The 13,251-nt window shown below is 55.3% G+C and overlaps 1 protein-coding gene across 3 annotated transcripts in view; it reads right to left on the bottom strand.

Annotated features, from left to right (window-relative positions):
• Positions 1 to 13,251, bottom strand: part of FBXO41 (F-box protein 41) — a 29,955-nt gene that overhangs the window by 4,351 nt on the left and 12,353 nt on the right. For 2 of the 3 annotated variants that reach the window (XM_054473610.2, XM_063649351.1), the window contains 11 exons: positions 9,677 to 10,719; positions 7,388 to 7,613; positions 6,825 to 6,898; positions 6,214 to 6,572; positions 5,216 to 5,457; positions 4,876 to 4,991; positions 4,608 to 4,760; positions 4,146 to 4,241; positions 1,675 to 1,793; positions 1,324 to 1,482; positions 120 to 235 (listed from right to left, as the gene is read on the bottom strand). In XM_054473610.2, the coding sequence (XP_054329585.1) occupies positions 120 to 235; positions 1,324 to 1,482; positions 1,675 to 1,793; positions 4,146 to 4,241; positions 4,608 to 4,760; positions 4,876 to 4,991; positions 5,216 to 5,457; positions 6,214 to 6,572; positions 6,825 to 6,898; positions 7,388 to 7,613; positions 9,677 to 10,581 (2,565 nt within the window). In that variant the 5' untranslated portion in view covers positions 10,582 to 10,719. Of the gene's footprint in view, positions 1 to 119; positions 236 to 1,323; positions 1,483 to 1,674; positions 1,794 to 4,145; positions 4,242 to 4,607; positions 4,761 to 4,875; positions 4,992 to 5,215; positions 5,458 to 6,213; positions 6,573 to 6,824; positions 6,899 to 7,387; positions 7,614 to 9,676; positions 10,878 to 13,251 lie in introns of those variants that run through there. The other variant, XM_063649352.1, reaches the window with a different exon arrangement.

Raw genomic sequence — 13,251 nt, 5'->3', positions numbered from 1 at the left:
GGTTAGTTCTCCCTCCGTGCCAGGCAGGTGGGGCCCTCCCGCCACACTCACCCAGGTCACCAGCCCCAGTCTAGGGATGCCACTTGGGGTCTTGGACAGCCTCAGAGCTGACCCCTCACCTGGAGTTTTGTCACCATGTCCTCAAACAGCTTCTGGGCCTCAGGGCTGCTGGGCTCTTTGAAATAATCCGCAATCCCAATCTGGACCACAATGGACTTGAGGTTCCGGCAGATGCCTGAGAAAAGGTGAGCAAAGTAGGGGCGTGTTTGGCCTGGGCTGTGGAGCTGCCTCCTCTCCTCTCACTAATTAATGAAATCAGACAATCAGGTGCCAGCTACCGGGAACACGACAGAGAGCAGACCCATGCCACCTGGGAGCTGGCGACCGGATGCAGGGAGAGGTAGATGGGGCTGAGGCACAGGAGAGGCTGCAGTGGCCTCTGGGAGGGTGAGTGGGCAGCCACCAGCTGTCCAAAGCCTCTAGGAACTTCCCTGACACAGGGGGCAGCTATACCATGGTCTGGGCATTTGGGGATGAATGACAAGGAACAGAGTGGCTGAGGTGAGGCTTGTGGATCTAGGCTGAAGCACAAAGGAGGGGGAGGTGGGGCAAATACTTGGGAACAGAGGGCTTAAGGGACTGGATATGGCGTGAAGTTGGGGGAGGAAGAGGAAGATCAGGCGACTGAGAAGGGCCTGGAGGTCATGATTCTGGAGGCTGAGCAGTTAGTTCTGGTGGTAAAGTCCAGGGCATCCCATGTGGCTGAAGGGGGAAGAAGGTCTTGGAAAGAGGATCGAGGCACCTTGGCGCAGTTGGCATGGGGTCCTCTCAGGAGCCAAAGGGTCCTGGCTGGTGGTCTCCTTGGGCAGGAGCAGCCCACACTGGGTGCCAGGTCCTCAGTGCAGGTGGAGTAGTGACTGAGAGTGGAGTGGGTGGTTTGAGAAAGGTGTGGAAGCCAAGGAGGTATGATCTGGAGTCCAGGGAGAGAGAAGTCTTCACCCTGAGAACTGTCCTTGGGGGGGCTTCCACATATCATCTCATTTAATCCTCTCACCCATCCTAGAAAGTCAGCTTAGAAGATGGGATACAGGACTCAGAGAGGTATAGTAACTTGTCCAACATCACTCAGCTAGTAAGTAGCAGAGCCAGACCTGGGACCTAGGTCAGTCAAGCTCTAGAACCAGTGCTCTTAATCTGTCCCCCTGCCTCTGCCCTTGGCTGGAGACCCTGATCCATCTGCCCCAGTGATAGTTAGGCTACCTGCTGACAGAGCCCCATGGCAGGTGACAGTCGTACCCTGCCCCGCATTCCCCCAATGCTCACTGTTGAAGTGCAGTAGGGCCTTAGGGGTGACGGGAGTCGCCGTGAGCACCAGCATCTCCAGTCCCTTCAGGCCTTCCCGGCAGACCTCTGCCGCCACCTCCTGGGTAATCTCTGACACATGGTCAAGCTCCAGGACCTGCAGCCGCATGCAGTTTCTCGCTAGGAAGAGGAAGAAGGGGGATCCTGCTGACACACTCCCCAGGTCACCCCTGCAGCCAGCACCCTGGCTACCACCTTGCCACCTGCCACCACCCAGGCTGCAGCCCCAAGCCCCTGTGGGATTTCACAGGGCAGCACTGCACCCATGCCTGCTTCCCACTACCCACCACCCCAGTCCAAGGAAAGACTCACCGAGTGATGCCAGGCCCTGCACCCCACAGCCGGCACCCCCGACCCCCAGGGCCCGCAGGTGGGGCCAACAGCGACCAATCATCTGCAGGCAGCGGTTACTGAAGCGCGTGGGCTGCTGGCTGGAGAATGGGAAGGGGGAGCAGTCAGGGAAGTCTCTGGATGCCTGATACCCCAGCATGCTCCTCCTGTGGGACCCCTCCCTGACTCAGGCAAGCGTTCCTCCAACAACCCAGCCGGTCAAGTCAGAGAACCGGGATCACCCCTGACTCCTCTGCCCTCATCTCATCCACCAAGTCCTGCAGATTCTGATTCCCAAGCACTCCTTTTTTTTTTTTTTTTTTTTTTGAGACAGGGTCTCACTCTGTCACCCAGGCTGGAGTGCAGTGGTGCAATTTTGGCTCACTGCAACCTCTGCCTCCTGGGTTCAAGCAATTCTCCTGCCTCAGCCTCCCAAGTAGACAGGACTACAGGCACGTGCTACCATGCCCAGCTCATTTTCTTGTACTTTTAGTAGAGACAAGGTTTCACCATGTTGGCCAGGCTGGTCTCAAACTCCTGGCCTCAAGTGATCTGCTGCCTTGGCTTCCCAAAGTGCTGGGATTACAGGTGTGAGCCACTGAGCCTGGCCTTAAGTACTCTTGAACCCGCAGTTCAGACCACCATTGGCATTCTCTGGGTTAGCACTAGTCTCCCTGCATCTCATCCTCCACACTGCAGATAGGGAGGCCCTCATTCCTACATCCACTCACTCTGCCATTCAGCAAGTGGTTATCAAGTCAGCAACAACTGAGTTAGGCCCTGAGGGTGCAGTGGTGACAACATAGACATGGTCCCTACCCTCAAAGAGTGGACAGTCTCTTTGGTGGCAGAAGTGGTGGGGGGCATAGAACATTACCAGTCTTATCTTAATCCCTTTCTTTAAATCTAAAATCCCGCCAAATAGCTTCCAATACTTTCTAGATAAAATGCAAAAAACCTAAATTCCTTAGCAAGGCCCTTCCTGATTGCCCCAACTTTCCTTTCCATTCACACCAAATGCCATTTCCCTAAACACTTCATCCCTCAACATTTGTCCAGGCAACAAACATCTCTCTGGCATCTATTATGCATTTGGTACCAGGGATACAGAAATGGACATTCCTAGATTCTGCCTTGAGAACAATCCATCTAGTGGAGGAGATAGAAATATAAAGAAAATATTGCAAAGTAGGGCCAGGCGCGGTGGCTTATACCTGTAATCCCAGCACTTTGGGAGGCCGAGGCGGGCAGATCACCTGAGGTCAGGAGTTCGAGATCAGGCTGGCCAACATGGTGAAAGCCCATCTCTACTACAAATACAAAAATTAGCTGGGCATGGTGCCCATGCCTGTAGTCCCAGCTACTTGGGAGGCTGAGGTAGGAGGATCGCCTGAACCTGGGAGGTGGAGGTTACAATAAGCTGAGATCGCACCACTGCACTCCAGCCTGGGCAACAGAGCAAGACTCCGTCTCAAAAAAGAAAAAAAAAAAAGAAATTATTGCAAAGTAGATGACAGAGGGGTCAGGGCAAAATGCAGTGGGGATTGAGGCAGGGGAGCAGTGACACGCTCTACCCAGGGTGTTACAGAAGGCACACTGGATGACTGGGAGGAGCTGTCGTGTGGAGAGAGGCAAAATGTAGGGAGCAAAAGAGCCTGGTGTGTTAGAGGAACTCCAAACAGAGTGAGAAATGATTTCATAACCTGGATTCTCCAATGACCAGCTCTTTCATACACTGACCTCCCTGAACCACCTTTCATATGTCAAAGCTGGTGGTTTTTAGCTGGTGTTTACTGAACAATTACTGTGGACCCTGCAGGCTTTGTGTACCTGATCTCATTTGGGCGAGCAACAGCCCTAATAAGGTCCATAGTTCCTAATACCACCTTTACTTTGCAGTTTGAGAAACTAAGACATGATTGAGATTGCCAAGGTGGCACTGCCAGTAAGCCAGGACATGACCCCAGGTCTGATTTTATTTATCTATTTATTTATTTATTTATTAGACAGAGTTTCCATCTTGTTGCCCAGGCTGGAGTGCAATGGCACGATCTCGGCTCACCATAACCTCTGCCTCCCAGGTTCAAGCGATTCTCCTGCCTTAGCCTCCCGAGTAGCTGGGATTACAGGCGTGCACCACCACGTTCGGCTAATTTTGTATTTTTAGTAGAGACAGGGTGTCTCCATGTTGGTCAGCCTGGTCTCGAACTCCAGACCTCAGGTGATCTGCACGACTCGGCCTCTCAAAGTGCTGGGATTACAGGCGTGAGACACCGTGCTCAACCAACGAGGTCTGATTTTAAAGCCCTGCTCCTAATGCCTCAATGGACAGATTAATGTGTGTGAATCTGTCCTAATAGCTTGTGGAATGGGCTCAGATCTGCTCAGTCCTCAGCCCCAGACCAGGCCCAACCGTGTCCCACCTCCCATCCCCCAAACCTGCCAGGGCTCACCAGGGGTGAAGTGGCGCCACTTGAAGGGAGACGATCTCTCTGCAGCCTGCGCCCAGGGCCCAAATGACCTCGTGGCCCACGGGGTCTGTGGCACTCCTGTGAAAAGACAAAGCTGCTGATCAGGCAGCAGGGTGGCTTATACTGGTAATCCCAACACTTTGGGAGGTCAAGGCCGAGGTTGGGGATCGCCTGAGCCCAGGAGTTCTAGACTAGCTTGGGCAATGTGGCGAGACCCCATCTCTATTTAAAAAAAAAAAAAGAAAGGAAGAAAAAATATACAAGACAAAGCTGGAGTCACCCACTCTGGTGGCCTCTGCTCTTGCCAAGGCTTCCTTCTCTTCAGCCATAGAGCTCTTGGATCCCTTTGCTTGAGAACCCTGGGGGAGGCTATGCAGCGCCTAGGGATCCCGTAGGACCCTGGGCCTAGAGGGAATAGGCCATGCTTCTAGTCGGTTGACCCACCTGTACGTGACAGCCTGCAGGGCACGGCAGTAGCAGCTGGCCAGCCAGAGCGAGCGGTCGGTGAGGATGTTTGGACAGTGGGAGATGCGCAGGATCAGCAGGTTCCCCCCAGCTGCCTTCAGCAGGGACTCCAGCCCAGCTTCCAGGCAGCCCCTGGGGATGACCAAGAGGTCAGAGAGCTGGCCACCTCCTCCTCTGGGAAACATCCTTACTTAATTCCAGGTCTATGGCCCAACGGCACCCACCACCCATCCATCGCAGGCCTCACCGGGTGCTCCGGGCATACTCCTCCTTGCTCTCCTTCTTTCCCCGCTGCCGGGGCTTCAAGTTCTGCAGCGTCAGAGAGTGGGCCTGGGTGCACCACTGAGCCAGCATTGCCAGGAACTGCCGGGGAGGGAAAGGGTATTTGGAGATGAAGGGGTCTGAACTTGGTTGGCTGGAGGTGGGCCAGCCCCAGGATAGAAGGCCCCATGAGAGCATTTCAGGGAAGCCAGGTTGGCGCTACAGTGTTGTAAGGGTTGCAAGGACCAGACCTCAAGGGGCCAGATTCTACCCAGGGGGAAAGGTGGGTTCACAGCAGGGCACAGAAGGCAGGCAGGGGCAGGTACCTTGGAGCAGACACGGGCATTCTCAAGCAGCACCCTTGTCCAGACTGCGGGGTGGCGGGCCACGAAGCGCCAGTCCCGGCAGACCTCGGCAGCATGCAGCAGTGTGCGCGTGTCCAGGTAGGTGAAGATGCAGAAGAGGGCAGCTCGCATCTTCAGGATCTCCGGGCTGATGACCTCATTGGAGCGTGAGGGGCTGCCCCGCTCTGCTCGCCGACCCCGCCCACTGCCTCCCTCGGGGCGGGCTGCAGAATACCAGGGGTTCAAAAGTGAGTGTGGAGGGTCAAGGCTGGTGTGGGGATGTGTGTGGGGAGCTGGGGCAGGGTAGGAGCTCCAGAGGAATGGACATGCTGTGGTACCAGGGCCTAGGGAAGAAGGAAAAGGGGCCTCTGCATCCCTGTCCTTTGCGGTACTCCATCTCCAGTTTTACAAATTACAAAAAGGCATCCCTTGTGTAAACTTCCTTTTTAAGGTTATATATCATTCAAACTCACCCCCTACAAGAGGGGAGTGATTTGGAGAGTGAAAGGGGTTGGGGGTGGTGGTGCTGGAGTATAAACCGGGCCTCTGGAAACAGAAGGCAGGCATGCAGCTGCCCAGAAGATGGGGTGTGGCTACACCCCTGACCCTAGCCCTCTCACCTCCCAAACCACCCACATATGTGCGGTGCCGTCTGTGAATATGGTGGGGGGCCTCTCCCCCACTGCACCAGGCGCATCAGAGTTTGGAGGCAACACTCAACTGCTCTCCTGTAAATGATAATGAGCCCACCACGTGAATGGACCCCCCTGCCCCCCGGATGTGGCATCCTTGTGCAACAGACAATCTGAGTACACTTGTGCCACTGCAGCCCTGCCCTGTCACAAGAGTTCCTGCCCCAGGCTTGAAGGGCGCTATGTAGGAGGTGTGGGCAAGTCTGGGGAAAGGGGAGGGGGGTGCAGGAGCCCAGGAGATTCACTGCTTCAGACCTGTGTCCCCCTGCTCACCCTTCCGGGACCTACCTGAAAGCCGGCAGCTGCTCAATGGCCCAGCCATAGCAGGCCCGGGGCGGGGTGCATCCAACGGGCCCTCAGCCTCCGACTCAGTGGTTCGGGAGCCAACGTCGGAGACATCACCCTCTTCCCCCTCAGTGCTGTGTCGGCGGGGTCTGCGCTGCCAGTTCTGGATGGCCTGGCGCCGCAGGCCTGAGCTGCGAGGGGGCTGGGACCGCTCTGAGCCCCCGTTGGCAGCCTGGGCCCGTGTGCCCAAGCCCCCAGGGCCACTGTCCTCAGGGGCTCCCTCCTCTGGCCTGGGCAACTCCAGACTGTCACTGTCATAGCAGCCTGAGCTCTGGGATGCGGCTGGCACACGGCTGGAGGCCCTGGGGCAGGGTGGACCACACAGTAAGGGGTGAGAGGCACCAGGCCTGCCCAAACTCCCCATCCTGCCCCTACCATCAGCCAAGGGCAACCCACCCGCCCTGCTTTCGAAAAGCCCCTTCTGGGTATGGAAAGGCAGACACATGTGACCCAGGAAGGGTAGGGGCAGGAGGATGACACAAGCCCCAGACAGGCCAGCGGATCTTTCCAGGGTGAGGGTGGGCTGCATGGGTTGGGCTGGGCCCAAGGCTTACCCTGTGCTGGGAGAGGAGCCATGCCGTGACACTGCATATGTGTTAGGCACGGCCGGGCCCGCGTGGTGTTCTCGCTGTGGGCCCCCAGAGCAGGAGGTAAAGGAGAGGGGCGGAGGAGGCAAGAGGATGAGCAGGAATAGCAGGGGAAACAGGGCAAAAGATGGAGAGGAGATGGGGGAGAGGAGAGAGAAGGGAAAATAGTTGGGAAAGATGGACAAATGGACAAACAGACAGCCCAGAGAGGCAGGCTCACCAGCCCCTCCCCACACCCACCCAACACCCCGGACCCCAGCTTGTGATTCCTGGACTCTCATTTGCAGGGATGGGCAGAGATAGCCCCTGAGGGCTGGGGCCACTGAATCACATCTCACTACAGCCTCGGGGGCTGGCACTGGCACTCCTGCCCAATCGGAGGGGCTCCCGTGTTCCTGGCATCTGCTCGTGGGGTAAAAGCCAAAGAAGGGGCGAATGCGGCATCATGGGGAGATGTGCAGCCACGTGAAAGGTGAGGTTGTGGGGGGCCAGGTGTGCAGGTAGAGGAGGGAAGGCAGGTGGGCACTCACCATTCTGCCTGGGCCCCGGGCATTGGGGCCGGCACCACCGCCCCCACCTCCACGGCCCAGGCTGGCGCTGGGCGTGCTGCCACAGCTGCTGCTGATGACCTGCAGCTGCCGCTCGGCACGGTCAGCCCGCTCAAGGAGCTCCTCAATGAACTGCTGCAGCCGCAGCTTGGCGCTGGCCTCCCGTGCCGCCGTCTCCTTCAGGAACTGGTCGATCTGCACCACCTCCCTGGGCCCAGAGAAGTCTCTTACCCCAGAGCCTCAGCCTGCCTGCCCACCCACCCTCTGGAGGAGAGCCTGGCCAGTGCAGGGAGACACCAGCACAGCTGCCTGCGGTGTCTGCTTATGGTCACATGGGTTCCTGCAGAACAGGCCTAGCACACGGCCCCGCATGATGACACATACAGAAATGCATGCATGCACTCCAAGCCACACACTCACACCCCACCCACCCGGCCCCAGACCCTGCTCTCCACAGAAATACTACACACCCTGCTCTCCACAGAAATAATCAGGCATACTCAGTCCCACACAACCCCAGGTACACATACATCCCCACACACATGTACCCCATGTACATCCATATGCCATAACCAGACACATCTCTCTCATACAGAAACAGACATGTTCAGTCACATGTGCATGTCCTTCAATATCCAGCATCCCAACACAGAACACTCCTAGGCACACACTTAGAGCCACCAGCCATGTCACATATCCCCACACAGAGGCCCATTACACAGCCCTAGGCACAGCCTCACACATTCATGTTCGTGTAGTCACATCATGTGCCAGCTTGGGCATGTGCTCACATGTGAGACACGCGAAGAACCATGGAGGCACAGTACCACCAACATAGTCAAACATACTTGCAGGAACCTTCAAAAATACACACTAAGTCACATCAACCCACAGAGGAATACACTTAAATGTGGAAGCATACTGATAGTTTGCACCAACTTGTAGGAGCTGCGTGAACACATGGTACACTCAGAATCATGTGCGTACTTACTCTCAAATGCATTTCCGGTTGTTTGTGCGTCCATTCAACATTTATTGAACACCCTCTAGGTGCCAGGCACTGTTCTAGGTATTGGGGAAATAGCAGTGAACAACTCCTGCCTTTATGGAGTTTATATCACAATGGGGACACATAAATAACATCTATATACAAATGCTCCTTGGCTTACAATGGGGATACATCCCCCTCAGCCCATTGTAAGTTGAAAATATCATCAGTCAAAAATGCATTTAATGCACTTAACCTACTGAACATCAGTGCTTAGCCTGGCTTGCCTTAAATGTGCTCAGAGCACTTATATTAGCCTACAGTTGGATGAAGTCACTGAACACTAAGTCTATTTTATTAAAAAAAGTGTTGATCTCATGTAATTTGTTGAATACCGTACTGAAAAAAACAGTATGGTTGTACATACTGTTTTTCATTTTCATACAGTATGGTTTCTACTGACTGCGTGATGCTTTTGTAGCATCAGAAAATCAAAAAATTGTGTCAAACCATTGTAAGTCAGGGGCCATCTGTAGTTCATAATCCTACATTTAAAGACCAGAGAAATGAAGAAGATTGAGACAGACAGAAGGAAATCCCAAGAGTGTCCTGGAAGCCAAGTGAAGAAGGCATGTCAGGGATCAGCTATGTCAAATGCCACCAATGAGCCAAGTAAGACGATGGCTAGGCCTTAGCAACAAGAAGGTCACTGGTGACATGGGGACCCTGGTAGAGGTGGGGACCCTGGTAGAGGTGGAAACCCGATCAGCCTGGGTTCAAGAGAGAAAGTGAGGAAAGAAATTGGAGATGAGAAGTATAAACAAATACAAGGAGTTTTCTGTAAGAAGGAGAGAAAAGGGGCAGTAGCTTAAGGGGAAGGGGGTTATGGCAGATGGGAGAAATGACATGTCTATATGCTTTTAGAAATATGCAGAAACAGAAAATCTGATGATGGAAAAGGGAGGGGGAGAGTTGAGCTGTATCTTTGGGTAGGCAAAAGAGAAGAGGATCTGGTGCCAAAATAAAGGGGTTGGCTTGTCTAGGACAGAGAACGAGAAAGGCAGACTTCACAAAGAGGCACAGGGTCACACTGCTATGTCCTCACAGTACCAAACACACATCATGATGACACTCTTGGCCCCACATGCATGCTGCTGGCCACAGATCCTCTATTACAAAGCCATGGCCACATACAGACACACTCAGGCACGCCCACGGTGGTGGTGGTGGCACAGTGACCTGCACAGGCACAACCACCCACAGGGCCCCGAGGGTCTACTCACTGCTGCTTGCGGCTCAGCTCCTGTTCCTTGTGCACCAGGTCCTGCTTGAGTGAGGCCAGCAGCTCTACGCTCACGTCCACCTGGCGGGAGAGCTCAGACGCGCGCTCCTCCAGCTCCTCCTTCTCGCGCCCGAGCCTCGCACTCTCCTGCCGCGCAGTCTCCAGTTCGGCCGCCTTGCGCTCCAGCTCGGCCTGCAGCCGGCCCACCTGGCCCGCGATCTTCTGCTCCACCTCCTCGCTCAGCCGCTCCAGCCGCCGGTCCACCTCCAGCTTCTCCAGCGCGCGGATCTTGAGGCGCGCCAGGCCCTCTTCGTAGGCCACATCAGCGGGTGAGGGGGAAGCGGGCGAAGCGGAGGCAGGCCCGGGGCAAGGGCCGGGGCCGGGGCCAGGCGGCGGCGTCGAGCACGCCGAGGACGCCACTGACTTGCGGGCGAACAGCTCCCCTAGCGGGATTTCGATCTCGCGCAGCGCATAGCGCGCTGCGGCGGCGGGCACGAGGCCCGGCTCTGCCAACTCCTCGCAGGGCAGGCTAGCGGGCACCAGGTCGCCGGGGAAGTGGGCGAGGGGCGCGTGGTGATGGTGGTGGTGCAGCAGGTGCGGCGCCGCGGGCGACGGCCCGGCCGCCTGCTCCTTGCCCTGGAAGGAAGTGCTCTCGAAGACCTCTCGCCGGGCGCCGGGCACGGCCAGCAGGGCGGCGGGCTCGGGAGCCAGCGGGAAGCCCGAGGCGGCCGCTGCGGCGGCCGCGGCGGCGGCGGCGCCGTCGCAGATGCTGTTGGTCTTGGAGAGGATGTAGAGCGTCTCGTAGGTGTGGCTGTATTCCAGGTGCGCGCGCAGCGACGACAGGCTCCGGAAGCGCTTGTGCTCCCCGCAGCGGGGGCAGCGGTACGGCAGGTCCAGCGAGGCCATGGCCCCGCCGCCCCCGCGGCACGCGGGCTCCACCGCGGCCGCCCCGCCGGTCAGCCGGGCGCGCTCATGGGGGACCGCGGGCGAGGCCCCCTGCGGGGTCAGGAAGGCTCAGGGCGCCCGCGGCCTGGGGCGAGGAGGCTGGAAGAGACGCGATGAGTCTTAGGAAGAGGGTATCGCTGCTCCCACCCTGGCTGCCAGCCCGGAGCCCGCATCCCCCAGCCATGAGGAAATCAGCATTGAGGGGCAAGGGGAGACCTCCCAGAGGAGGCTGGCCTGCTCTGGCACCTGTGCGAGGGCCTGTATATGTTCAAGAGAGAGCGAGAGAATGAGATAATCTGTTTTTAAAGGGGCAGGCGCGTAATCACTTTTATTTATAATGGTTCCAACCTGGAAACGACCCAAGTGCCCATCAATGGTAGAAAGGTTAAACTGTAGCATATTCATGATGGAATCTACCCAGCAATAAGAAAAGAAACTATTGGTACACAGTGACATGGATGAGTCCATCCAATATTATGTTGCATGAAAGAAGCCAGACCAAAGAGTGCATGCTGTAGAATTCCAGGGAGATGGAGTTCAAGAACAGACACAATTGATGATGAAGTCGGCATAGAGGTCCCCAGCTGGGGGCTACATGGACTGGGAAGGGGCAGGAGGCAGCTTTATGTGATGCGGAGAATGTTCTCTATCTGTTCTGAGTGGTGGTTATACAGTTGTGTACATATTTAAATAATCATCAAGCTGTATACTTAAAATGAGTGTAAAAATCGTTGGAAAGAACATGCATGCTTGTTTTAATTTTTGCAGACTGCACCCCCACACAGGCTGGAACTATTGGTACCATGTTGCAGTGACCAAGACATCACTCTACCTAATGACATCCCATGTGTCACTGTTTGTTCTGTCCTGACTTCTGCACCACATCCTCCTATCCCTACTACTCCAGGCCCTTAGGTCTTTTTCTCAGACCTAGAAAAGGTGAGGTAGGCTTCCAGTAAGTGTCCCTGCCCCGCCTTTACCCCAAGGGCTTTATTATGTATCCTCCCCACACCCCTTTTGGCACAAGGTCCCTCCATCCCCCCACCAATTCTGGCATCCCAACCCTCCTCACTGTCAACTCCTGCTGCCCCTCCATCTCTGGCTTCCTGTCACTCTTCTCCTACCTTGTGGGGTCTCCATCCCATTCCTCACTGCCATCCTCTTCCTAACTGCCTGCAATAGGGCTTCCACTGCCCTGTGATCAAGGTCACAGACCACCTGCTGATCAGACAAGCCAGTTGTCATCAAGGGTCTTCACCTACTTGGTCCCATGGCCGATACTGTTGACCCCTCCATCTTCACAGCTGCCATGAGCTTTCCTGTCTGGATTTTCCCCTGGGTTCTGCAACTTCCTGTTCTTGCTGCCTTCCTAAACATACTCATTCTCTGAGGTCTGCCTCTGGAGCCCTCCATCTCTATCCTCCCCCTAGGAAGGCAGTCGGCTTCCCTCACACAGGTTTACTCGCACCTGTAAGCTCTACTTCTCCATCCTGACCTGCTGCATAGTTGTGTTGCCTTCTGGCATTTCCACAGGATGTATGGGTGGATGTCTGTTCCTTTTGCCAGCCCAGCATCCAGTCCTCCTCCTGGTAACAGCACCCTGTTTTGACCATAGGGAACCATCCTTCCCCACTTTCTCAGTCCACATGGTCTTGGGGATGTGACATAGACCTGGCAAATCAGTCGTGGGGTAAACATAGAGCACCAAAGTTGAGCCAGTGAGCCCCAAGACTGTTCTGGAATGACTGAGGGAAAGCATTGTCTTTGGGATCAGGTTTCTAAGCTGATGGAGAAGGCCAGAGCTGCTGGTGCCATCCTTTCTCCTTTTGGGAGGAGACACCTGGGAATGAAGCCAACCCAAAGAAGCAAAACTTAGGTGGAGAAAGACATTCCTCACATATACTGTTTGAGAGCCTGGCTTGTTCAGTTACACAAGCCAATCAATTCTGCACCCCCCACTTCTTTTTTTGAGATGGAGTCTCACTCTTTCACCTGGGCTGGAGTGCAGTGGTGCAGTCTCGGCTCGCTACAACCTCCCCCTCTGAAGTTCAAGTGATTCTCCTGCCTCCGCCTCCCGAGTAGCCGGGACTACAGGCATATGCCACCACACCCAGCTAATTGTTGTATTTTTAGTAGAGACAGGATTTCACCATGGTGGCCAGGCTAGTCTCAAACTCCTGACCTCAAGTGATCCACCTGCCTCAGCCTTTGAAAGTGTTGGGATTACAGGTGTGAGCCACTGCACCTAGCCCCTATTTCCCTTTTTTGCTTAAGCTAGTTATAGTTGGGTCTGTGTTACTTGTACCCAGAAAATATCCTAACCAAGAAATTAGAATCAGAGATGGAAATTTTTAATAGACCCACAAAAGAAATTAGCTGAACTAAGGAGGGGGGCATAAGCTGGCACTACTTCCCCCATTCCCCACTCACAGGTTGGTGAACAGAGCAGCAGCAAAGCAGATGATTAAACTGTCTCCCACCATCCCTGGAGCTCAGGCCATGTACCTACCATGGCTGGAACATTAGGGGATTCGTAGAAAAATGTCAGGATGTTGGGAATGTCTTTCCAATGGCCTCAGTAAGGTCCAACAAGCAAGAGACACACTCTGGCTGAAAGGAGCCCATCTGAAA

The sequence above is a fragment of the Pongo pygmaeus genome, chromosome 12, assembly GCF_028885625.2.
Source record: "Pongo pygmaeus isolate AG05252 chromosome 12, NHGRI_mPonPyg2-v2.0_pri, whole genome shotgun sequence".
Taxonomy (NCBI): Eukaryota; Metazoa; Chordata; class Mammalia; order Primates; family Hominidae; genus Pongo; species Pongo pygmaeus.
The sequence above is the reverse complement of the archived record's forward strand: the minus strand, read 5'-3'. Positions and strand labels throughout refer to the sequence as shown.